This window comes from Suncus etruscus, chromosome 11, assembly GCF_024139225.1.
Source record: "Suncus etruscus isolate mSunEtr1 chromosome 11, mSunEtr1.pri.cur, whole genome shotgun sequence".
Taxonomy (NCBI): Eukaryota; Metazoa; Chordata; class Mammalia; order Eulipotyphla; family Soricidae; genus Suncus; species Suncus etruscus.
The window spans coordinates 84,069,143-84,083,419 of record NC_064858.1 but is presented as its reverse complement, the minus strand read 5'-3'; the positions used below and the strand labels follow the sequence as shown (position 1 = coordinate 84,083,419).

Sequence of the window (14,277 nt, the reverse complement as noted above, 5' to 3'; positions counted from 1 at the left end):
TTATTCTGGGCACTATGTTTAGGGGTTGCTTCCGGAAGAAAGCAACATGTACGTGGTTACATTCGGCCTTTACAAGCAAGCATCTTACAATCAGCTCAGCGGGAATGACATTGACCTAGCTATTCAGACATTTACCACAAGGGGGAGATGTGATTCTGTTTCAAACAATACAAATTAAAAAAATTTTTTTTCTTTTGGTTTATTTTGAGCCACATTCAGTTGCGCTCAGGGCTTCCTCCTGGCTAGGTGCTCCGAAGGACCATATGGGATGTTGGTTATCGAATCCGGATTGGTCCTGGGTTGGCTGCGTGCAAGGCAAATGCCTTACCTGATGTGCTATCGCTCAGGCCCCCAATACAAATAAATACTTTTTAAGAAAAGTTATCTTTTGATGAGGTTTACTATACACTGCACACTCCCTCTGGTTTGTATTTAATACTCTTCAATTATAAAATACATAAATTCTCAAGCTTGAAACAAGTGCCAAATCCTTCAAATCTTCAAGTCTTTTTATGATGCTATATTTGAAAATATGCACTAATAGAGACATTAGATGTTAACCAAATGGAAAAAATTAAACTATGGATAAAAAGATTTCCAAGGTGTAACTGGTGGAAAATAAATTGACACCTAAAAAGACCAAAATATCTTAAAATAAATTTTGCAATTTATCAGTCTTAGGTATTATTTGTCCTATTATAATTTATTTAATGCTAATAAAATCTTTGTTTATGATAATTATTATATTTAAAATTATTAAATAATATATGATATATTTTCTACTGATCAATGAATAAATATTCCCTTCCCTCAAGGGCCAGGATGATAGTTCAAAGAAAAGGCAATGCATGCTTTGCGTGTGGGAGGACAGGTTAGATTTCCGTTACTGTGATCCCCAAGTATTGACCAGGTGTAACCCATGAGCACTGATGGTGTAGCCCTAAACCCCAAATCAACCTACTGTCAACAAAAAAAGTATAATAAATACCTTATTCCGTCTTAATCTATCCTTGTCAATATTTGACCTTTATTTTAGTCTTTGTTACTCTCATCTATTACCTATATTAGTTATGTTTTATATTGTGAATTTACTATGCTTTATCTTACTTTTATTATTTAGTGATAATAATTGTGTATGTTAATAAACACATTTTTATCCAAGTTTTTTTTCTTTTGTTCTTTTTTCTCTTTGTTCTTTTTTTGGACCACACCTGGCAGTGCTCAGGGGACACTCCTGGCTCTGCACTCAGAAATTTCTACTGGTAGGCTCAGAGGACCATATGGGATGACAGGGATTGAACTCGGGTCAGCAGCTGCAAGGCAAATGCCCTACGCACTGTGCTATCACTATGACCCTTTTATTTTTTTTTCAAATTTCTTTTTTGTTTTTGTTTTTGTGTCACACCCGGCAGTGCTCAGGGGTTACTCCTGACTCTATGCTCAGAAATCACTCTTGGCAGTCTTGGGGGACCATATGAGATGCCGGGATTCAAACCACTGACCTCTGCATGCAAGGCAAACACCTTACCTCCATACTATCTCTCCAGCCCCGAAATTTCTTTTTTTAAATAGTCGCCATATGAATGTCTTTTTAAAATAATTAATATCTTTATTTAAACAGCATGATTACAAACATGTTTTTTGTTTTTTTGGACCACACCCGGCGGTGCTCAGGGGTTACTCCTGGCTATCTGCTCAGAAATAGCTCCTGGCAGGCAGGGGGGGGGGGAGGGGGGGACGACCATATGGGATGCTGGGATTTGAACCAACCACCTTAGGTCCTGGGATGGCTGCTTGCAAGGCAAATGTCGCTGTGGAGAGTGAATGAATGCACGGGCAGCAAAATATGAAGAATGGGAGCACACACAAATGTGTGTGGAGAACAGTATTCTAAGTTTACTACACAGATTAACAGATTAAAGGTCGTTTTTTTAAGGGATATATTGTCAGTCACAAGTTAAAAAAAAGAATGCTCACCTTTTGTTTCTATGCAAAGTACAACAGAAACTTATGAGTGTACATCATTTGATCTTTAAAACATTATACACGGTTCTAGGTGGTTGGTAACCTTAGAATAGAATACAGGGCCTGGAGAGATAGCACAGTGGTGTTTGCCTTGCAAGCAGCCGATCCAGGACCAAAGGTGGTTGGTTCGAATCCCAGTGTCCCATATGGCCCCCCCCCCCCCCGCGCCTGCCAGAAGCTATTTCTGAGCAGACAACCAGGAGTAACCCCTGAGCACCGCCGGGTGTGACCCAAAAACCAAAAAAAAAAAAAAAAAAAAAAAAAAAAAAAGAATAGAATACAGTTCAGTTAGGAGCCCAGAGGATAAAAGGACACTAAGTGTTTTTTTTTTTAAGTCACACCAGCAGTGCTAAGGGGTTACTTCTGGCTCTATGCCCCTGGCATGCAAGGGGGACCATATGGAATGCCGGGATTCGAACCACCATCCTTCTGCATGTAAGGCAAATGCTTTACGTCCATGCTATCTCTCTAGTCCTGGGAAGATAAGTTTTAACATCTCTAAATAGTTCCTCTCTGGCCAGCCCTAGGTGTCAACTGATGTAAATTAAGAGATTAGCAAGAAGCCAGGTTTCCTATATCAAATTTCCTTTACCTAAGGGAATAGATTTCTAGCTCTAGGTCCCTAGAGTCTAGGGGCTAAGACTAACTTCCTAAGGTTTGGTTTTGAAAGAGATAAACTTAAATGAAAGGAGTACAGAGCTCAATGCTATTCTGGCCAAACTTAAAAAAAAATCTTTATTTAAACACAATGATTATAAACTTAATTGCAGTTAGGTTTCAGTCATAAAAAGAACACACCCCTTCACCAGTGCAACATTCCCACCACAAATGTCCCTCATCTCCCTCCTTCCCCATCCCCTGCCTATATTTGAGACAGGCATTTTACTTCTCTCATCATTAACATTGTCATGGTAGTTGTTAGTGTAGTTATTTCTCTAACTGTACTCACCACTCTTTGTGGTGAGCTTTCATATAGTGAGCCAGTTCTTTTAGCCTTCATTTCAGGGCATTATTATAATAATGTCTTTTATTTTTCTTAACACTCATAGATAAGTGAGACTACTCTGTGTCTCTCCCTCTGACTTATTTAATTCAGCATAATAGTTTCTATGTACATCCATGTATAGGGAAATTTCATGACTTCATCTCTGCTGATTGCTGCATAATATTCCATTGTGTATATGTACCATAGTGTCTTTTAGCCATTCATCCTTTGAAGGGCATCTTGATTGTTTCCAGAGTCTGGCTAGTGTAAATAGCGCTGCAATAAATATAAATGTGAGAAAGAAATTTATGTATTTATGTATAATTTATAATGTATTATAATGTATAATTTATTATGTATAATTATGTACTTATGTATAATTTTTATGTTCCTAGGGTATATCCCTAGGAGTGGTATAGCTGGATCATATAGGAGCTCAATTTTTATATTTTTGAGGAATCTCCCTATTGTTTTCCATAAAGGTTGGACTAGACAGCATTCCCACTAGTAGTGAATGAAAGTTCCTTTCTCTCCATATCCCCACCAGCGCTGATTTTCTTGTTCTTTGTGATGTGTGCCAGTCTCTGTGGCATGAGATGGTACCTCATTGTTGTTTTGATTTGCATCTTCCTGATAATTAGTGATGTGGAACATTTTTCATGTGTCTTTTGGTCATTTGTATTTCTTCATTGAGAAATTGATCATTTCTTCTCTCCATTTTTTTGATGGGGCTAGATTATTTTTTCTTGTTAAGTTTTGTCAGTACCTTATATATCTTAGAAATTAGCCAAATTAGCCAAATTAGATATTGGCTAAAACTTTTTGGAGTGTAGATTAGTTAGCATATATTCAAAGTATCTGGGGGAAGTCCCTGAAGCAAAGTAATCTTTTCTGTTACATACTACTGTGGCATTCAAAAACAGGGAGAAAAGAAATTGTTTTTGATGCGGATACTTCCAGGTAAAGAGAAATTTAATCGAGGCTATATTTTGTCTGTGAATACCAGCAGAAGGGGGAATTCATTTTTAGCCAAATAATATGAAGGAAATATAATGTTAATACCATAATATGAATTTCAAAAATATCTCTTTGGAATTTCTCCAATTAACCATGCAGTTTTTCACAGAGGGCCTTTTGGTGAAGATCCCTTGGGATAAACAGACAGCCATCAGCTCTAGGAAATACAACTTCTAGTGGGCCATCAGCTGTTCCCTGATAGAAATATAGAAGTTCCTATTTATGGTGTGACAGATGAGTGAGACTATTATGTACTAGATCTCTCCCTCAGACTTATTTCACTCATCATAATAGTTTCCATGTCCATATATGTATAGGAAAATTTCATGACTTCATTTTTCCTGATGGCTGCATAGTATTCTATATCCCTGATGGCTGCATAGTATTCCATATCCCTGATGGCTGCATAGTATTCCATATCCCTGATGGCTGCATAGTATTCCATAGTGGTTAAAGCTTCTTTAGCCACTCATCTGTTGTCAGGTATCTGGGTTGTTTCCAGATTCTGGTTATTGTAACTAGGGCTGCAATGAATATGGGTGTGCAGAAGGCATTTTTGTATTTTTTTTGTGTTCCTAGGGTATATTCTTTTATTTTTATTTTTATTTTTTTGGTTCTTCGGGACACACTCGTTTGATGCTCAGGGTTACTTCTGGCTAAGCACTCAGAAATTGCCCCTGGCTTGGGAGGACCATATGGAATGCCGGGGGATCAAACCATGGTCCTTCCTTGGCTAGCGCTTGCAAGGCAGACACCTTACCTCTAGCGCCACCTTGCCGGCCCCCCTAGGGTATATTCTTAAGAGTGGCATAGCTGTGTTATATGGGAGCTCAATTTCTAGAATCTCCATATTGTTTTCCATAAAGGCTGAACTAGATGGCATTCCCATGAGCAGTGAATGAGAGTTCTTTTCTACCTACATCCCTGCCAGCACTGATTGTTCTTGTGATATGTGCTAGTCTCTGTGGCGTGAGATTGTACCTCATTGTTGTTTTGATTTGCATCTCCCTTATGATTAGTGATGTGCAACATTTTTCATGTGGTTTTTGGCCATTTGTATTTTTTGAGGTATTGTTTGTTCTTTTATTCTCCTCATTTATTGATAGGGTTAGATGTTTTCTTCTTGTTAAGATCTGTCAGTACCTTGTATATCTTAGATATAAGCCCCTTATCTGATTAGTATTGGGTGAATAGTTTCTCCAATTCTGTGGGTGGCCTTTGTATCCTAGTCACTGTTGTTTCCTTTAAGGTGCAGATGCTTCTCAGCTTAATATAGTCTCATCTTTATATCTCTGCTTCCACTTGTTTAGAGAGTGTTATTTCCTCATTGAAGATGCCTTTGGTCTATATGTCATGAGTGTTTTCTCTATATTTCTTCTATATACCTTATGGTTCTAGGTCTGATATGGCCTTTAAATCATTTGGATCTGACCTTTGTGCATGGTGTTAGATGGAGGTTTGAGTTTACTTATTTGCGTATGGCTGACCAGTTACCTAAGCACCACTTGTTGAAGAGGCTTTCTTGTTCTATTTTGTGTTTCTTGCCCCTTTATAAAAGATTAATTGATTGTATGACTGGGAATTTTTTTCAAATTTCTATAGGTTATGCCTATTGTCCTTTTTGTCCTTTGAGGATGCCGTATTGTTTTAAGTTCTTATGTCTCCCTAGTTCCTCAGACTTTCCTTGCTTTTAATGACCTGACAGTTTTGAAGAATAATAGTAATCTTTTGTAGTATGTTGCTTTATTAAAACTTGATCTTTTTTTTTCTCTTTTTCTTTTTTTCTTCTCTTTTGTGGGGGAAGGGAAGTTAAAGAGGAGGGGAGGGAAAAAAGAAAAGAAAGGGGAGGGGAGAGGAAAGGAAAGGGAGGAGAGGGTAGGGGAAAGGGAAGGGAAAGGGAGGGGAGAGGAGGAGAAGAGGGAGGGGAAAGGAGGGAAGAGGAGAAGGAAGAGAAGAAAACTTGATCTTTTGGAGTCTGAAGAGATAGTACAGTAAGACACTTGCCTTGCATGTAGCTGAGCTGTTTTTTTTCTCAGTACCCTATATGGACCCTTGAACACTGCCCAAATAAGTCTCTGAATAAAGAACCAGAAGTAAGCCCTAAGCACAGATAAGTGTGGTCACTAAACTTAAACAAACAACAAAAATTTGATCTTCATAAATATATTATTTTTATTTATTTATTTTATTTAACCAACTTTATTACATACATGATTGTATTTGGGTTTCAGTCATGTAAAGAATACCACACATCACCAGTGAAACATTCCCATCACCAATGTCCCAAATCTCCCTCCTCCCCACCCAACCCCCGCCTGTACTCTATTATTTTTGAAAGGTCAGATCTTGCAGTATGTAGGGACTATTCCCACCTTATCTTTCTAGGACTACTCAGCAGTATTGGGGAACCATGTGGTACTAGGTGTGGATTGTAGGGCTTCCACATGTAAGCATATGCATCCATTTGTATTTTGGACTTTATCCCTTGTTGAGATGGTGCTTGGCAGGTTGCTTTGCTGCATAGTAAATATCCCCCCCCACTTTTCTTGATATGTGTAGTCTGCACTTAAAAAAAGGGATATAACACTTCCCTTTCCTCACTTCCTCATTTTCACTGAGGGTGGACTAACAACATGAATTGTTTTTTGGGAGGTTAGTGTTAGAACTCTACCCAGTGGTGCTCAGGGCTAATTCCCGACTCTATGCTCAGGGATCACTCTTGTCAGTGCTTAGGGGACCACGTGTAGTGTAAGATACTGAAGTAGGATTTGGTATGTTCAAGGCAAGGGCCTTAATCCCTGTAATAAGACTTTTAAATTTGAAAACAAAACAAAGCAATAAACAAGGGGGAGAGGGGAAAACAAAACAAAACAAAAAAACTCAACAACAAAAGGCTTGTTTTTTTACGTCTATGTTCTCCCTTGAATATACATTTCTCTTGCCTGTTTCTGTTTCTTTATTTGTTCATTTCTATTCTGGACAATTCTGGCTCTCTCTTGAATACTTCCTTCCTTTCTCTTCTCTCATATATTTCTAAGCAAGTATTGTTCAATAAAAACTACCCTGATTTACAATAAAAGCAGCAGTAGCAACAACAGTAACAACAAGAAGGAACTACAACAAAACAAAAACCTAAGCAGACAAGCCTTGAATTAGAAGGTTCTCAATTGAACTCTAAACAATGAATAACCAAACATCAAGGAAAAAGACTTTTTCCCTGGTTAAGGATTACCCATAATTTCATGTCTGGGCTTTATTTATTGATCTGAATGTTTTCCATCTTTGTCATGTTCTGCAGTCAGGATATCAGCTGAGATATGGGACAGTGTTTTTTTTTGGCCACACTCAGTGGAGCACAGAGGTTCTACACCCAGGAATCATTCCTGGCAGGCTTGGGAGACTCTAAGGATGCTGGGAATGCAATCTGGATCCGTCCTGAATCAGCACTGTGCAAGACAAATGCTCTACCTGACCCCAGTATTTCCTTTCCTTTTTTTTTTTTTTTTGTGTTTTTTGGGCCACACCCGGCGTTGCTCAGGGGTTACTCCTGGTTGTCTGCTCAGAAATAGCTCCTGGCAGGCACGGGGGACCATATGGGACACCGGGATTTGAACCAACCACCTTGGGTCCTGGATCGGCTGCTTGCAAGGCAAACGCCGCTGTGCTATCTCTCCAGGCCCAGTATTTTCTTTTCTTAATCCCTACTTTGGTAGCTGGGATTGGGAATTTTTTTTTTTTTATCAGAAATCAGAACTGTTGCTATTTCAGCAAATAATTTTCCTTAAGTATTAGCTGCTGTAAAAAAAGATTTTAAGAAAAAAAATTTTTTTTTTTTTTGCTTTTAGGCTCCATAAACAAAAAAACCTAGGGACTAATTTTGGGAATAGGCTGCATGGAGAGAGCAACCCTTGAGCTGGTTTAGCAGACACTGTGTAGGGAACAAAAGCTCTTCTTTGACAAATGTCCCCCACCTATTCCACCTTCCCCAGGACTCTTCATGTTTAAATCTGACCCTGTTAGATCCTAAGATTGGACACACTCAGAGGGGTAAAGCCAAGAACAGTGTTTAATTTCTGCATCAAGCTTCATTTAGTCCTGCTGGGTGACCCTAACTATCTATCCCCCATTTGCTGCAGGTCCTTAGGCTGGACACTGCAGGCCCGAGATCTATGGAGAGAAAATTTGGAAGAGCTTAGATACAGTGATGGGGCAGAAGTAAACTAGGACACTGTTTCTTCTTTCTGGTCCCCAGGAAAAACTCTCTTTCCCCTTTGTTCTTTTCCCAACAGAGTTCCCTCCCAGTCCTCTGCTCATGAGGGATTGGGCTTTTGGGAGGAGCTTCCCAAGGGCCATGAACTGCAGGTAAAATCTTCAACTGCTCATCTCTATAGTCTTTGATCCTGTATCTTTTCTTCCGTTTTCTTGCTCTCCTGCTGTTTCAGGAGGATTCATTTTTCTTCTAGTCTCCTGCCAGTTGTAGTTAGTCAGCCTTTCTGTCCATACTCTCCACTACTTTTCTAGAGTTACTCCTTTGTCTCACCTCCAACACTTGGATGATTGGAAGCAAGTCTTTCTGGTGTCTTTCAAGGTTTCAGTCTCCAGGAAGATCAGCTGTTCATGTCAATGTCCCAGGTCGCCTCCTCTTCTGATACATTTTCTAGGAAGGACTCACCTGAACCTAGCCATTTGGATTCCAGGTTTGTTTTGGAGACTCTTGTTCACAAAGCCTGCTGGTGCTGTTTGAACCCTCTCCCAGTTCTTTTACTCTGTCCTTGGCAGCATGGACGTTAACAATGGTACTGTAATGACTGAATTCATTTTGCTGGGCTTCTCAGGTTTGGGTTCCCACAGGAGCTCTCTGTTTTGGGGGGTGCTCTGCATCTATCTGGTCACCTTGATGGGAAACTTACTGATTATTATTCTCACACTGGCAGAACCTGCCCTGCACTCCCCCATGTATTTCTTTCTGCGTCACTTCTCCCTGCTGGAGATTCTCTACACTACCACCATCGTGCCTCGGATGCTGGCTGATCTCCTCTCCTCCTGCCCCACCATCTCAGCTGCCAGCTGTTTCACACAGATGTATTTCTTTGCCCTTTTTGGGGTAACTGAGTGTTGCCTTCTCACAGCTATGGCCTACGACCGCTACGTTGCCATCTGCCGGCCCCTGCATTATAGCACTATGATGAATCAGTGTGCCTGCCTAGGCATGGTGGGGGCCTCCTACCTCATGGGTGTCATCACTGGCACCACACATTCCATCTTCATCTTCCCGTTGTCTTTCCAAGGGACCCACACAATCCATCACTTTATGTGCGACATTTTGCCTGTGCTGAGACTGGCTAGTGGGAACACTTTCTGGGGTGAAGTGGGCAATCTTGGTGTCACGATAGCCTTTATTTTGACCCCCTTCTTACTCATCATGGCCTCCTATGCCTGTATTTTAGTCAACATCCTTGGCGTGGCCTCATCCCAGGGACGCCGAAAAGTCTTCTCCACGTGTTCTTCCCACCTATTTGTGGTTATGCTTTTTTTTGGGACAGGAACTGTGGCTTATATGAATCCTGGGACAGGCTCCAATCAGGACACAGACCAGATTCTAACTTTTTTCTACACAGTTGTCACTCCCATGTTCAACCCTTTTGTGTACACTTTGAGGAACAAGGATGTGGCAGAAGCCATGAAGAGGCTAGTAAAGAGATACTTTAGGAATCCCTGACTCCAGTTTTGGAGACAAGGGCCTGGTTCTTGGGCAGTGTCATGTGGGGAGAAGCTGGGACCTGCAGAGTTTGGCTTGCTGAGTGCAGCATGTTTGGGGTTCTTGTCTCCACCACAGGGCACAGAGCTCTGACATGCTCAGTGTCTCACTTCTGGGGCTTCTTCTAACAATGCTGACCTGATCTATTCGCTGATACAGACTTGGAGAAACACATTTGAGAGAAGGTTAAGGAGGAAAGATGACTGTAACCATCTATGTGGTCTTTCTTAAGCCTCTGAGCACCTGACTGGACCAGGTTTCTGGAAGCTTCACCTCTTCTTTCCCTGCAAAGCTTTTGACATTAGTTACTTCAGATCCAACAAAGTTCCTTTTCTCCAGGTGTGAGGTGAGATCTAGGTAGCTGGCCTGGCTCTATCAGTTCAGATTCTGAGACTTGCTTGTTTCTGTTTTAAGTCTGGAAGGTATGTTGAAAGACTTTGTTTCTGACTCGAAACTTCTCTCCAAAGATCACAAATATATTGCTATTTTCTACCTTCCCCTTTCGCATTGGTTGACTTGCTCTGAATTTTCTCTTTTGTTCTAGGTATGTTTACATCTTCCCTACTGACTGATAAGAAGGAAAATTCTGGTTCTTAGCATCCAAGACGACATTTAGATCTCTAGCTAAAAGTTCACTATTTCTACTTGGGGTCTACTTCAATAAGTTGGTCAGACTTTTATTGTTTATGAATGGACCTTTGCTGTTTTTGAATGGAATAGGCATAAGAAAGGAAATCATTCTTAAGGCAAAGAAAATCAGGCTTTTGATTTTAATTTGCTTTTCTTTTAATTACAGATATAACAAATATAGATATGTATAACAAATAAAATATTACCAATTGGGCTGTGATAATGTCCTTGGAATTTTATTGCAGTCTGGTTTGTTATCTGTATATAAATTTTATATAATTGTATATAAATTTATATATACATTTTAGATAAGAAACATGAAATTATAGTGTCTTATTTGGTATGTAACCTTTATTCCCCACTTTATTATTATTATCATTTTAAATAATTATTTAGTCACTGTGTTTACTGCATTTTTTTTTTTTTTGGTTTTTGGGTCACACCTGGCAGCACTTAGGGGTTACTCCTGGCTCTATGCTCAGAAATCGCCCCTGGCAGGCACAGGGGAACATGTGGGATGCCAGGATTCGAATCACCATCCTTCTGCATGAAAGGCAAATGCCTTACCTCCATGCTATCTCTCTGGTGTTTATTGCATTTTTTTTTTGTCCCCCAATTCACAATACATACCCGGCAAGGGGCCTGTGTTGAGGTGTATATGGGGTGCCTTTACTGTACCTCCTCTTTCTTTTTTTTTTTTTTTTTTTTTGGTTTTTGGGTCACACCCGGCGGTGCTCAGGGGTTATTCCTGGCTCCATGCTCAGAAATTGCTCCTGGCAGGCACGGGGGACCATATGGGATGCCGGGATTTGAACTGATGACCTTCTGCATGAAAGGCAAACGCCTTACCTCCATGCTATCTCTCCGGCCCCTGTACCTCCTCTTTCTATACAGCCAGTGTAAAGAACACAGCCTGTGGTAAGATAAAAATCATTTTATATGATTTTTATTTATACAATGTACACCACACTTTACCAGTGCACGTTTCCCACCACCAGTGTCCTCGTTTCCATCCCATTCTTTCTGAAGTCTGACTCTTGGAGAACATTTTACCTCTCTCTCTCTCTCTCTCTCTCTCTCTCTCTCTCTCTCTCTCTCTCTCTCTCTCTCTCTCTCTCTCTCTTCCTTTTATTCTCATTTTTTGACATTGTGGTTTTCGCTACTGTTAATGAAGGGGTATGTATCATGCATATCACCTATGCCCTTTCGGTACCCCATTTCTGTCCTGCGTTATCAGTTCCAACTCTCATTGTGATAAAGGTTTCCCTTCTCTACCCTAACTGCACTACTCCACTATTTGTGGCAAGCTTCCTACCATGGGCTGGTCCTCCTGACTCTCATCTCTATTGTCTCTGGATATTATTACCATACTATCCTTTATCTTTCTTATATCCCACAAATGAGTGAGATTACTTGTTCTTTCTCTTCATCTGATTCATTTTACTCAGCATAATAATCTCCATATCATACGTGTATAAGCACAGTTTATGATTCCATAAACTGTTTTTATGATTCATATCGTATAAATGAAGTTTTATGGTTCATATTTTTCTAAACTGCTACATTTTCTGCATTGATTGGTATAATCAATTTTTCTTTTTTGGTTTTTGGTCCACACCTGGTGGTGCTAAGGGGTTACTTCTGGCTTTGCACTCAAAAATCACTCCTGTTTGGTTCAGGGGACCATATGGGATGTTGGGGATCAAACCCAGGCCGGTTGCACACAAGGTACGTGCCCTATCCTCTGTGCTATCACTAAGACCCCATTTCTGTCTTTTCTTAACACCAGCAGTGCATCTGAGATCCCTTTCCTTCTATATCTTGTTATTTTATATATGCCTTTTACCTCCCCCACTAAATTTCTTTCCTTCTCCATACTATATTCTGGGACCTAAAGTATTCTCGACACCCCCCCCCTTTTAAGCCTTTGCATTTCTTCATACAGTTATTCTAAATACCACACATAAATGATATCATCTTGTATTTATCTTTATCCTTCTGGCTTACTTCATTTAACATAATATCTTCCAATTTCATCCAGGTTGCAGCATCAAATTGCACGATTGCGTCATTTTTTACAACTATGTAGTATTCCATTATGTACATTTTCCGCATCTTCATGATCCACTTGTCTGTTGTTGGACATCTAGGTAGATTCCAAGTCTTAGTTATTGTACTAAGTGCTGGAATAAATAGTGGTGTGCATACATCTTTTTAGATGACTGCTTTTTTGTTCTTGTGATAGGTAATCAAAAGCAAGATTACTAGATCATATGGCAGTGGTATTCTGAGTTTACTGAGATCCTTCAATACTGTTAAAAACTCATTTATTAGCTGTAGGATTAACTATATAACTATATAGCTATAGGGTGGTAGAGTCTAGGCATAGTATGGGCCAGGAGCTGAGTTTAATTCTTTTTTTTTTTGTTTTTTGGGCCACACCCAGTGACTCTCAGAGGTTACTCCTGGCTATTCGCTCAGAAGTTGCTCCTGGCTTGGGGGGACCATATGGGACGCTGGGGGATCAAACTGCGGTCCATCCTAGGTTAGCGCTGTCAAGGCAGACACCTTATCTGTAGCACCACCGGCCCCGAGTTTAATTCTTAACACTGCCTGGAATACAAAGTACCATTGTTGGGAATCTATACACTATTGTAAAAATTCATTTATTGGAGTTGGAGTGAAAGTGTAGTGATAGGGTGTTTGCCTTGCACATGGTTGACCTGGATTTGACCCAGGTTTGATCCCCAGCATCCCATATTGTCCTCTAATCCTGCTAGAAGCAATTTCTGAGCACAGAGTCAGAAGTAATCCCTGAACCCTGCCAGGTGTGGTCTCAAAACAAAAACAAAATAAATAAAAATCCATTTATTGTGGTGTCACTTCCCAAATGACCTGGCATTGAGGTTACCTGAGCCCCTCTAGAAGGGTTCTGGGGCAGATCTCAACAACACTGTGGTGAACTTCTAACAGAACTGTGTCAAAGGCAAGGACCAACTGAACATGGTATCAGGTGATTACTATTTAAATTCTGGTTCTACTCTGAGCAGTCCCCAAGAACCACTGTGAAGCTTTTAGCTGTTGTTTCTTTGTCTTTTCCTTCCTTTAATTTTTCCCCTAATTTTTATTATAAAAATCATGATTTACCAAGTTGTTAACAATAATTTAAGGCACTAAATGTTCAAACTCCAATCTCACCACCCATATGGCCTTCCCTTCATCATTGTCTGCAATCTCCCACCCAGCACCATACCCTTCCTCCATGCAGGCACAAACAAATCTACTTCACGTTGCTTGTTACAACACAAAGGCAAATGAAATTACTGAAACATAGATCAACATGGGTCAAGTTGAAACGATTGTTATATTTCTTCATGGTGTTACTAAAGTCAGTGTTTTTGATTTGTTTTGCTTTGTTTTTGGGCCACACCCGATAGTGCTCAGGGGTTACTCCTGGCTCTGTGCTCAGAAATTACTCATGGCAAGCCGGGAAACCATATGAGATGCTGGGAATTGAACCCAGGTCTACAGGTCTATGCAATGCAAACACCTTACCATTGTGCTATCAAACCAGCCCCTATTGTCAGTGTTTTAAGAATATATAGGACTTTGGACTCTGGTTGGTGCTAGTTGAGCATTCTGTGTTACTGCTTAGATTCACTGAAGTTGTCAGATTGCTATTTAACTTTCCCATTTGTAAATGACACTGTTGAAGTCAGATCCCAAGATGTAGAAGTCCCTGGTGAGGTTGAATCCTGGGCAAGTGAGTAGAGCAGTCACAGAGAAACATCCACCACTCACTTTGGGAGAGTAACTCAGTTTGTTTTTGGTGGGGAAGAGATATTTATATTAGGAGAGAGTA

The 14,277-nt window shown here is 40.2% G+C and overlaps 2 protein-coding genes and 1 non-coding gene across 3 annotated transcripts in view; 2 read left to right on the top strand and 1 right to left on the bottom strand.

Moving 5' to 3' along the window:
• DNAJC14 (DnaJ heat shock protein family (Hsp40) member C14) overlaps positions 1-14,277 on the top strand; it is a 1,080,043-nt gene that overhangs the window by 310,338 nt on the left and 755,428 nt on the right. The gene's annotated exons all lie outside the window — the stretch shown is intronic.
• LOC126023000 (olfactory receptor 9-like) lies at positions 8,808-9,746 on the top strand. The gene has a single exon (XM_049784040.1). The coding sequence runs from the start codon at positions 8,808-8,810 to the stop codon at positions 9,744-9,746; it is 939 nt and encodes a 312-aa protein (XP_049639997.1).
• LOC126023267 (small nucleolar RNA SNORA51) lies at positions 11,019-11,149 on the bottom strand. The gene has a single exon (XR_007500449.1). It is a non-coding gene; the product is annotated as a small nucleolar RNA SNORA51 (small nucleolar RNA).